General features: G+C 32.9%; 2 protein-coding genes across 8 annotated transcripts; one reads left to right on the top strand and one right to left on the bottom strand.

Annotated features, from left to right (window-relative positions):
• Positions 1–351: 351 nt before the first annotated feature.
• Positions 352–3,848, bottom strand: LOC114165860 (protein sym-1-like). Its single transcript, XM_028050474.2, has 3 exons — positions 3,626–3,848; positions 2,018–2,109; positions 352–986 (listed from the first exon to the last, which is right to left on the bottom strand). Exons 1-3 carry the CDS (start codon positions 3,773–3,775, stop codon positions 581–583), a joined length of 648 nt encoding a protein of 215 aa, XP_027906275.1. The 5' UTR covers positions 3,776–3,848; the 3' UTR covers positions 352–580.
• A 751-nt stretch (positions 3,849–4,599) lies between these two features.
• Positions 4,600–7,558, top strand: LOC114165801 (uncharacterized). 7 transcript variants are annotated; one of them, XM_028050384.2, is made up of 4 exons: positions 4,600–4,751; positions 4,996–5,169; positions 5,533–6,453; positions 6,546–7,558. In XM_028050384.2, the coding sequence occupies exons 2-4, from the start codon at positions 5,113–5,115 to the stop codon at positions 7,365–7,367; spliced, it is 1,800 nt and encodes a 599-aa protein (XP_027906185.2). In that variant the 5' UTR covers positions 4,600–4,751; positions 4,996–5,112; the 3' UTR covers positions 7,368–7,558. The 7 variants fall into 7 exon arrangements, with proteins under 7 accessions (XP_027906185.2, XP_027906183.2, XP_027906184.2 ...); XM_028050382.2 differs by having other exon boundaries at positions 4,996–5,175; XM_028050383.2 differs by having other exon boundaries at positions 4,605–4,751; positions 5,023–5,175.
• The last annotated feature ends 3,997 nt before the right edge of the window (positions 7,559–11,555 follow it).

The raw sequence follows: 11,555 nt of genomic DNA, 5'->3' as shown, positions 1-11,555 counted from the left end.
CTACTGGTATTTTAGGTATTGTCCTATGCTGAATTGAAAATACACTGTATTTAAATATCTTTTTAATATATTTAAAAACATCAAAATTATTGATAATCAATCTATTATAGAAGCACATTAGAGGAACAGTACAAAATTAACCCAAAAGAAAATACAAATTCGACATTATCATATGAATTCAATGAATATGACAATAAAATAAATAATAATAAATACAATTTTATTATTACTAACATGACATGTTTGATCTCGGAAATAACTCAAATCCAGAATAAATCATACGATGCAATTCTATTATATCACATACCAAAGATTCAGACATGTTATTTATCAAATGAATCGTTTGACTACTTTTGTTAAGAAACTGAGCGACTGCATTTTACTAAATTTGTTTAACAATGGCCTTAACTAAACATAATCAAAATTTAAGCGTTGCTAAGGTGAGGCGAATTTAGAGGCCTAGTCAACAATAAGCAAAGTAAACTATCTATCTCCGGATGTATCTATTACAACTTACAAAAGGGAAAAAATATTCAAAATCTGTGATCAATCATTTTTTCCTGTTCTATCAATGTCCTCATCAGCATTGACCACCCTTTTCATTCGTAGAATGAAACAATGGAAACCATTTTTTCCAAGGTGCATCCTTCTGTTGCTCCAACCATGACAAAAAAGCACTATCTAGCAAGCAGAAGAAGTTTACGTAGAGAAGCTGGTACTTCACAGGAACATACCGAAAATTAAAAATCTGCACAACTGGCCACACGCCACCTTCTAAAATCAGGGCTGGGACATAATTCCTCTTCAAGTCTTCCTTCACTTGAGGAAGATTCTTTCCAGCACATAATCCCATGTAAGTAAAGAAGACAAACAAATGGAAGGGACCAAAAATTATGCCATCCATTGCCACTTTGGTGGCCACAGATCTCACAGACTTTGGCGTTAGTTGAAGCTTAAACCTTATAAACTTGTCCAAGCCTTCATACCTACAAGACATGAAAGTTGGTTCCATGTAACTACAGCTCCTTTAGCAAGGCCACTAATTATTTTCAGAACTAGTCCGTAAGCTTGTTGGTGAAATAAACGCCACACTATCAGTCTAAAAATCCCAAATCAATCAACTTAAAACCTAGCTCAATGCATTCCCCACCCAACGTCTTCTGAAATTACAACCACCTTTGAACGAAAGCTACATATCCAATCCATGTGAACTTAAGATCCAACAGAGTTAACATGCTCTCTCACTTTCTTTCAGACGAAAATATCTTGACTCTCTATAACTAGGTGGAATCCATTGGGTTCAATTGCATTCCAGTGAACATTTAGAAAACATAAAAAATACTTATTATGTAGATGACATGATATGGTCAGAAAATACTTAAAATGATATGCACATGATTAAAAACTGTTGTCCCTATTCAAGAAGGAATCTGTCATAAATGTTTAACCCCTTGTTTATAACCTTTTGATTCACTTCATAACTATCCTTACCTTAGATGTTCCAAAAGAAAATTTCCAAGTAATTTTAACAATTGAAAAGGCCTTAGTAGCAGCTATGCAACCAATATTTTAGGCAAACTAAACATGCCTAACCTCCAATTCCGAGAAGAATGCATGCAAATAATAGTTACTTCAGTGACGCACGTTAGAGATTCACTGATGGGGATCCAAACACACAATAAGAGCATAAACATTTACAGACAGAGGGAACTCCTAAATCTGAAGCACTTATTGCAGAAGAATCACAAGAGTCCTTGGCGCGATGTCTAAAAAATTGATGCAATCTCATGTTGTAACAAACTAATTTACAAAGTCCCAGTCCGACATAAAAGATCATGCTTGTCTCATTACTTCACAAATGTAAATCTATCTCACTGATAAGATACCTAAGAATTTTTTTGATGGTGAATTACATGAGAACTTACAAGAAAAAACAATGTCATATAAAGACATGATTTAATAAGTAAGCAGTACTGGAAAGTCGGTAAATAAACTGAACAAAATAGGATTCACATACCAGAAGTGTCCAACTGGTCCAACAAAGCCAAATCCAAACATACTTGTAACAACCAAGCGGCTCCAGTTGACCGTAAACTTAGCATCGCAATCCTACCAAATCCATATATAATTTTTTATAGAAACCTTAACATTATTAGTCAATAAATTAAAACCATTCAAGTTCAACCGAAAAAATGCACAGGTCAACTTAACTTCCGAACAAGGAGAATTCAAGAAACCACCAAGAGATGTATCAAAATTCAAAATCAACAAAGCAAGAAATCAAAGTGGAGATATTGTGTACCACTTAAACCGAAAGATTCTTAGGTATTAATGGTATATATAGTTTCATTAAAATCAGCTTCCATCTTCGATCAAAAATACCAATAAAAAAATAGTTGCCTTGAAAAATGAAAGCCGTGTCAGATAAAACAAAGCAATTGGGGATCCAAACCATGTTAACACTTCAACATTGAGGATTTTTAGTATATGTTAGGCTTAAATATACATTTGGTCCCTATTTTTGTCAAAATTATTCAATTTGGTTCCTATTTTCGTTGTTTGGTCAATTTGGTCTTCATTTTTGTAAAATTGCATTCAATGAGTCCTTTTGGCAAACGGTGTTAAAATTGTTAACGACACAGTGACAACCAACGTGAAACTATTTGGGTTACGTGTCAAATTTTTGGCAGTGAAGTTGGCACAGTGAAATTTTATGGCCGTTGTAGGTTTAAAAGTTAGTGAAATTGAATTGGGGAAGAAATTAGGGTTTCAAGCAAAACTGTGGCCAACAAAAAACTTGTGCACAATCCAGTTGGTGATTCTGAATTCGTGTTTGAGAGGTATGTCTCGTCACCATTCGTCTTTCTCCTCTTGCTGTAATAATTGAGAGCAGCCAAGTTGCGGTGGGTCTCATATTCGTGGTTCCAAGCGCAATCTCTAATCTTCAATCGCAAATCACTCTCGAAACGCAATTTTCCCTTTTCACGAACTCTAATCAATGAACAAGAACCCTAATTTGATGAACAAGAACCCTAATTTTCCTCTTTCTAACCAATCCTAATTTTTTCCTATCTCTCGACCACTCAAATGCCCAAATTCACTTTCTCAAGGAAAACTCTCCTGCAGTAAACATTCAATTCCACCTCTTAATTTTGTTCACTTAACCATTATTTTATCATCTTTATCTTTTACGCTATTCATTTTATTTTATTTTCCTAAAATATAACTAGCGAAACATTGTGTCAACGTGTGCCACTATCACTACAAAAATTTGACATACTGTTGCTTTGCCGTTACAATATTTGCCAAAAGAACTAGATTGAATAAAGGACCGAATCGAATGCAATTTTACAAAAATAAAGATCAAATTGACCCAACAATAAAAATAAAGACCAAATTAAATAATTTTTACAAAAATAAAGACTAAATATATATTTAATCTTATATGTTAACATAACAACAATCCTAGAGTCAGAAGAGGCTGCTTGAACTGACCATTGAAGGAGCCAGAATGCATTAAGTGAATAAAAAGTAGAAGAGAGAGATGCGAGATTGATTGAAAAATTACAGTGATAAGAAGAGATATAAAAGTGTCTTAATATGAGAAAGGGAAATGGGTTGTTACAGAAAGTTGGAGTCGCTTTTTTGTAGATGCATGAGTGATGTACTGAGCAGTGAGGTCTCCAACACCCCAGAGGATGGCAGAACTCACGGCTTGGGTCTTCACGGGATGAACAGAAAGCCAATTCTGGTACCAATTCCACACCTTCAACATCCTCTTTTTCCCGATGAGGGATACCAGGTCGTAGCAAGCAGCAAAACAAACCAGTTTGGTTTAGAAAACAGTATATTGAGGGCTTTTACTTTCTGCACTTCCACTATTTCTTCCCTCACCCCCTCAACCATTTTACCATCATATATGAAAGTAACTTTTGGATTATATGTTCTGAAATCTTTTGTAAAATATCTTAATTAACATGTTTACTCTTTTTGTTTCTACTTTAAATCAGAATATAAAAAATATTAAATAAATTTATATCTGAAAAAACTATTTAAAATTATATTTGAAATACATATTTCAAAAATTTTGAATTATATTATTTTAAATATATTCTGAATTATACAATTAAAATATTATTCTGAATTTAAAATATTATTTCAACGTATTCAATTCAGAATATTTTTTCAGATTACTTAATAAAATCATATTGTTGATTGTGTAGATCTATATGAAATTTATAGATTTTATAATCTCAACCAAATTACGTAATCTGATAGTTTATAATTTCAAATAAAGGAGATGAAGTAAGAAAACCATTAAAATGAGTTAGTTAAATAAAGCAAACAGTTATTAATCAGGATAACAACAATTAAGCCTTCTTTCAACGACAAGATTTGATTAATTGATAAGAAAAGAAATGAGTTTTAGAAATAAAATTGAAAAAATCTGGAAGGTGGGTTTCCTGGCAATAGATACGTGGTAAATTTTGATCCTGCCAATAGAGTGCTGGCGTGGCCTAATCCACTCCTCGAGTCATCTTCTCATGATTTGTCTTTTTCTTGTGTAAGCCTCAAAAGAGAGCCCCGAAATCTCATTACGATAAATATTTGTGGATAAGAATCTCCAGTGTATGCCACACACACAAAACCCACTACACTCCAATTGGATCTTCTTCAAACCATGTAACAACTTCAAATTCTAACTATGAGCCTCTAGCTTCCACCATAAGCTTCCCAACAGCTCTACCAAGGTACTACCATTTCCTTTCCTTCAGAACTGTTTCCTAACTATTGTGAGCAACACCATCAACCATGCATCATGAACTACACTTTGCTTCTGAACCATGATAATGTTATTTTTAGTTTTTACGTTTCTTTGCCTAGTTCTAACTTTGATTGATCAAAATGGTCTTATTTAGATACCCCAGTTGGAATTAGTTTAATTATTTGCTGGGGTTGTTTAATTAAGTAGTTTAATGACGATAACTTTCTCAGGTTGATTCTTTTGTGTGGTCCTGATAGTATAATCCAGGATGAGGCATGTTGGTTATAATGTGCCAGTAAAATAATAGCCATCCAGAATCTGATGCAGTCAAGGTAGATTTCTTAGTAATGGATAGAAGCCAGAAGGGAGCCCTCATGAGCAATCAAAGCACCAAAGACTTATCAGTTATGGTATTGTGAATTACTTAATTTTTTATCCTATGAGATGTTAGAAAATCATGTATGGGTGAATGATAACATTAGCTATGAATCTATATTTCCTTCGATTACCAATCACACATTATATTACCTTCCCAAAGAATCTATATTTCTGCGCTAATAATTCTTGAATTCTTAGATGTTAATTAGACTTGATTGTAGCTGACTAACACACATAGTAGAAGAAATTTCCCCCTATTTCTTTTATCATAGAAATTGTAGCACATCTAAATTACAGCATAATGAATTCAATCTAAATGAGTGTTCTCTGTTACTTGCATTCAAATTGATTACCAAAATGTCCATAAGTTTGATAAAAATTTACATCAGGTTCTGAAACAGCAGCAGTACCAGAAGAAGCAATCTAAATTAAGCTCCACTCTGGAAGGGACACATAATGAATCCCATTGTCTTATCTGTAGGGGGGGAAACAGTTGCCAAACAGTTGTTTCAAGAACAAAACTGATGAATAGTTTGATTGGAAAAGGGAAGCCACACGAAGCTCAGACCGTCTTCAACAATTTGACTGAAGAAGGGCATAGGCCTACTCTCATAACATACACAACTCTTGTGGCTGCTCTAACTCGCCAAAAGCGTTTCAAGTCTATTCCTGCACTTCTTTCTAAAGTTGCAGACAATGGGATGAAGCCTGATTCAATACTTATCAATGCCATGATCAATGCGTTTTCTGATTCTGGCAAGGTTGATGAAGCCATGAAAATATTTAAGAAAATGAAGGAGTATGGATGTAAACCAACAACCAGTACTTATAATACCCTCATTAAAGGATTTGGCATTGCTGGAAGACCTTACGAGGCTATGAAATTGTCAGAGATGATGGGTCACGATGAAAATGTGAAACCCAATGATAGAACATATAACATTCTCATTCAAGCCTGGTGTACCAAGAAAAAACTGGATGAAGCATGGAATGTTATGCATAAAATGGTGGCTTCTGGCATTCAGCCAGATGTGGTCACATATAACACGATGGCAAGGGCATATGCTCAGATAGGTGAAACAGAGAAAGCTGAAAGATTAATATTGAAAATGCAGTACAGCAAAGTAAAACCTAATGAACGAACTTGTGGTATCATAATAAGTGGTTACTGCAAGGAAGGCAATATGACAGAAGCCTTGAGGTTTCTACACGGAAGAATGAAAGAGCTTGGTGTGCATCCAAATCCAGCCATTTTCAACTCGCTTATCAAAGGATATCTAGACATTAAAGACACAAATGGCGTAGATGAGGTGAGTTCTGAACTGTTTGTTGCTGGTTTCTTTTGTGCATGTATTTTGTTGGTCAGTAATTATTCAGTATCTTATAAATGAAAGTTGTTCAGGCACTGGCATTGATGGAAGAATTTGGGATCAAACCAGATGTAGTGACATTTAGCACCATCATGAATGCATGGAGTTGTGCAGGGCTTATGGATAATTGTGAGGAGATATTCAATAACATGGTGAAGGCAGATATAGAACCTGACATCCACGCATATAGCATCCTTGCAAAAGGATATGCACGTGCTGGACAGTCACAGAAAGCTGAGGCACTTCTAACTTCCATGAGCAAATATGGTGTAGAACCAAATGTGGTGATCTTCACTACCATCATCAGTGGATGGTGTGCAGAAGGAAAAATGGATCGCGCCATTAGACTTTATGAGAAAATGCACGATGTGGGAATTCCCCCAAATTTGAAAACTTATGAAACCTTGATATGGGGATACGGAGAAGCAAAACTACCATGGAAAGCAGAAGAGTTACTTACTACTATGGAAGAGAGTGGTGTTGCCCCTGAAACATCCACTGTGCAACTGGTTGCGGATACTTGGCGTTCCATTGGTTTATTCAAAGAAGCCAACAGAATTCTAAATGATTCAGAAGAAGAAGTATGTGAGTTAGATAAAAAATTTGATATTGACAACAAGACACCGGTGCAAAGCTTGGAGAGGATTTATACGAGACAGAAATTCAGTGCATCTCATCCAGAAAGAACAACTAATGGCAACATAAACATGCGAAATATTTCCACTTCCATGTTTTTGGTTCGTACAACAAATTCATATGGAGTACAAGCACATATTGTAAGTAAACAGCAGATTCAAAATCAGGTTGTTAGGCCATTCCCTGACTATTGCGGAGTAGTGTCAATACTTTGTTGAGGTGACTTTTCTCAACAATGTCTCAATAGATTTGTTTGCTTCCATGCCAATGAGTTCATGTGGAAAAACTGTAGATATCATTAATGGACTTCAGAAATCAGAGCATACACTTACACAGTTGGTTCGTTGTATTGTTGCATGCACTAAGCATTATTGAGAAATCTTATTTTTATATAAATATTTTACTTGTACGTTGTCAGGGAAACAATGAAAACTATAGAAACAGAATCCTATCGATCTAGTCAAATTGCACCAGACAAACTCTCTTAATTCAGAATCACTGTCATAACAATTTCTATTTATTTGTTACCTTTCTACGGCAATGCAGTGCCTTACTTACAAAAATAAGGCACAATTATTTCCATTTATAGACCATGAGAAATATCAAAAATATTCTTTCATGCGGTCTTGGTAGAAAATTTCTGTAAGCAGTGATCTCTCAAAATTTTCACACTATACGATCTAAAAATTTAAAAATTAAGTATTGCATTCTGTATTGTAAAATTTCAAATTAGCTTTTTTACTTTTGAATTCTACAAAAATATAGATGCATTCCAAATTACAGAATTTGGAATGAATTTTTTTTTTCATTTTCGACTTGTAGATACCATAAATACATTTGAAATTGCATAATTTGGAATTTTGCATGGTTTGGAATTAAAACTTTTAGTTATGACTTGAACAATTTGAAAATATATTTTGAATATTATAATTTATAATTATTTTTTTTGAATTAATTAATTCAATTATTTTTTATTTTCGAATTGTTGAATCTCAAAGTTTATTTTTCTTTGGTCTCCTTTATACTTTCCTAAAACCACCTTCTTCAATCTTGAGCATCTATTGAAACCATTTGTTTCATCTATCAACTCTTTCAAACTGGAATTTCTAAAATTCAATTTTTTCTTTTTTTTTCCACTTGGTGCACCATTTATCACCTTATCTTTCTTCTTTCGTCATATCTACTCACGCCTAATGCAAAGAAACATAAGATTATGAGTTAAAAGATGAAAAAAAAACGATACTACCATAATATCATTAAATTCTATTTTGAGATAAGAATTTCTATCCATCTCATTCTTCTTTCTTTCGGGACAATTCTAGCATCGATACCTAAATATGTTAAAATAAGTTCTAATTCGTGAGTCAATTTAACTAATCACTAGTTCGAGTCAGGTTAACTTAAAAAAATTTCAGTTTTTTGATAAGTTAAATATGTTCGAATTGAGTTGAAAGTAGGTTGACCTATAACTCAACAACAACAATATTTTATAAGTATTTTTACCCTTTGTTATAAGTTTTTTATTAAAATTATATAGGTTCACAATTTGATTTTTTTTAAGTACTAGAATATTATTCAATAATATTTGAATTTGTAGATGTTTAGTTTTTTTGTTTGTCAAGTTATATATGTTGATACTTTAATTTTCAACTATTATATTTATAATAATATTTGGAGAATTGTGTAAACACTTTGATTCTACTACTATAGAAAACATGAATCAAGTCAATCCATTTTTATTGTACTATAATAAATATATAAAATAAATTACAAAAATAAAATATTCCTAATGAGTCAACCAACTAACTCACCAATTCGTAGTGGGTAAAGCCAGATTTAACTGACCATTTTTTAGCTCAATCCGTGTGAGTTGGCTTGACTCACTTTGACACCCATATTGTTGTCCATTCTCAAACTCTCTTATGAATGTTTTGACTTCTTCTATTTTGTTTGCCTCATTTTCTTCTTCTTTGATTTGAAACATTCAAACCTAATCCATTATGGTGCCCCTTATGTTGTGTTTGGATGAGACAATTTAAGAGAGTAATTCATTTATTTAGAGACTTCAAATTCTTCAAAGTAAAATGACTTATTTGAATGGCAAAATTAAAAGGATATTGAAATTCAAAAATTCTAAGAAGGTAATTCAAATAACTAAAATAATAGAACTTGAAATTCACTAAAAAAAAAAGAAAATTAAAATTCCACATGTTATGGAATTCCTAATTGGTTAGGATAAAAAAAGTTCTAAGTACAAAAAGTCGACTCATATCAACGTTTAGCTCGAGCCAAATCATCTTGACATCTAACTTGAGCCGACTCGGTTCAACTATGAGCCAGGACACACTTGACTCAACCTTCGATCAAAGCCAAAGGTCGAGTTGATTAGGTATGGGCCAATGGTCGAGCTAAATGGACCTGAGCCGAAAGTGAACCTGATTCATTCGGGTTGAAGGTTGAGCCATGTTGGTTCTTGTCGATTTGGCATAAATCGAAGGTCAAGCTAAGTCAGCCCTACCGAAAGTAGAGTTGAGACAACCGAGATTGAAGGTTGAGCCGAGTCAGTCGGGGCTAAAGGTCAAGTCGAGTTGAACCGGGCTGAAGGTCAAGCCGAGTCAGCCCCGAACAAAGTCAAGCTAAGTTAGCTTCGAGGTAAGGTCGAGCCAAGCCGGTTGAGACTGAAGTTCAAGCGAAGTCGGGTTCATATATATCAATCTTTAGTCTTTGTCAGGCTATTCGCCTAGTGAAACAAATTGAAGATTAATATTGAAATCGATAGTCACTCCTTCCACCGGTCTGCCAAGACATCTTAATCAAAAAATGAGATTGTTGCATAAAGTTTAATTAAATTCTCGAAGCAACTTGCCTTATTTTGCCTTTGGCCAGTTTGTATTTCCCTTGTTTGAACAACTTGTCATCCATGTTTCTTATGCTTTCAACTTCATTCCCCATAATTTCAAAGTCCAATCTCATCCTATTCTTTTGTGTTTTAAAACTTAAAAGCTCAATTTCCCCTTGAATATGAACACCCTCAGGGACATTTAAAGGCCTTAAAAGCATACCATAGGCATAGTCAAGAGAGCAAGTAATGAGAGCTTCTAGTGCCATCTCTCCAAGAAGCATCCAACAAACACTCAATTCAAATCCCCTTGATACAAGCCCTTCTCAAGAGCAAAACTCCAAAAGTTGACCAACATTATCTGCCCTTGTATCATTAAAAGCCTTGTTTTCTTCATCGAGAATACTACCCAAAATAAATTGAACGAACACCATTTTTTTTATTATGATATTTTGATAAACTTTTTTTTATGGACAACGTTAGCTTTTTAACACACACCAAATATTTTTCTTCTTTTTTCCAAGTCATATGAAACATTTCTTTCATCCATTGAGGTGTTGCCACGTGTACATTATCAAAAGTTTGTCAACAAAAAATTGTCAAAAAATAATTTTCTTTTTTTTACTCCCAAATCAAGAGTAGCAATTTTAGCTTTGAAAAATTGTAGCAACTTGATTCTGAAATTAAGTTCTTCCTTCGTAAGAAAAACATCAAAGGCAGAAATATCATCGTCACCATGACGCACTTGATGCTTTATCTTTAACTTTGTCACTTTGCTCTTCAGTTTTGATGAAAAATCTTTGATCCGTTTCAAGAAATTTAACGAAAATGATCAAATTGCATCAATTTTCTTTTAAAATCGTGACCAAATTGAAACTTAAAAATACTAGAGGACCAATTTAAAATTTTTGGACAAAAACAAAGACCAAAAGAGTAATTAAACCTTAATTCTTCATTCATTAACTTTGGAAATTTGTGATAGTTGACACCGAAAAGGATTAATATTTAATTATTCATTCATTAACATTAAGTAGTTTTCTTATAATAGATAATAAATTATTTTATTTTGATTTGATTTGAAATTAGAATTATGTTTAATTATGTTTTGTTAATTCTTAAAAACGAATGTGGGTTAAATAACTTATTATATTAAAAAGGTAAAATATGAATTAAAGAAAGTGGACACAAAAAGAGGAATTTATTGTTATAGATATCGATAGATAATAAAAATTCTTATATCTTTTAATTTTTTATAATTTTTAAAATTTGTAATTCGAAAGTTATTTTTAAATTGGATAAATATCTTCTAAAATATTTATTTCAAAAGGCATAAAATATACATTTTGAATTGTAGGAATAAACAAAAATATTTTATCCGACCGAATCCAATAATTACAAAAGAAAGATAGGTTCATTTAAGTTGGATCAGTGAATAAAAACAGGTTAATGCAACTTGGCGCAAATAAAACTGAGTAAATAAAATGAAATAAATGGACACAAACACTGACTAAATTTTAAAAATTAATTACAATTTTTTATTTATAATAATAATTATTTTAATAAATAA

This window comes from Vigna unguiculata, chromosome 10 (genome assembly GCF_037176805.1).
Source record: "Vigna unguiculata cultivar grain cowpea cultivar isolate G323 ecotype 2 chromosome 10, ASM3717680v1, whole genome shotgun sequence".
In the NCBI taxonomy this organism is placed as follows: Eukaryota; Viridiplantae; Streptophyta; class Magnoliopsida; order Fabales; family Fabaceae; genus Vigna; species Vigna unguiculata.
The sequence above is the reverse complement of the archived record's forward strand: the minus strand, read 5'-3'. Positions and strand labels throughout refer to the sequence as shown.

Coding starts and splice junctions, on each gene's coding strand:
- LOC114165860 (XM_028050474.2), bottom strand. CDS start 3,775: ATGTTGAAGGTGTGGAATTGGTACCAGAATTGGCTTTCTGTTCATCCC. Junction 2,110..3,625: donor AAAAGCGACTCCAACTTTCT/GTAACAACCCAT, acceptor TGGATTTGGTAG/GATTGCGATGCTAAGTTTAC. Junction 987..2,017: donor GGACCAGTTGGACACTTCTG/GTATGTGAATCC, acceptor CATGTCTTGTAG/GTATGAAGGCTTGGACAAGT.
- LOC114165801 (XM_028050382.2), top strand. CDS start 5,113: ATGGATAGAAGCCAGAAGGGAGCCCTCATGAGCAATCAAAGCACCAAA. Junction 5,176..5,532: donor CCAAAGACTTATCAGTTATG/GTATTGTGAATT, acceptor AATTTACATCAG/GTTCTGAAACAGCAGCAGTA. Junction 6,454..6,545: donor ACACAAATGGCGTAGATGAG/GTGAGTTCTGAA, acceptor AAAGTTGTTCAG/GCACTGGCATTGATGGAAGA.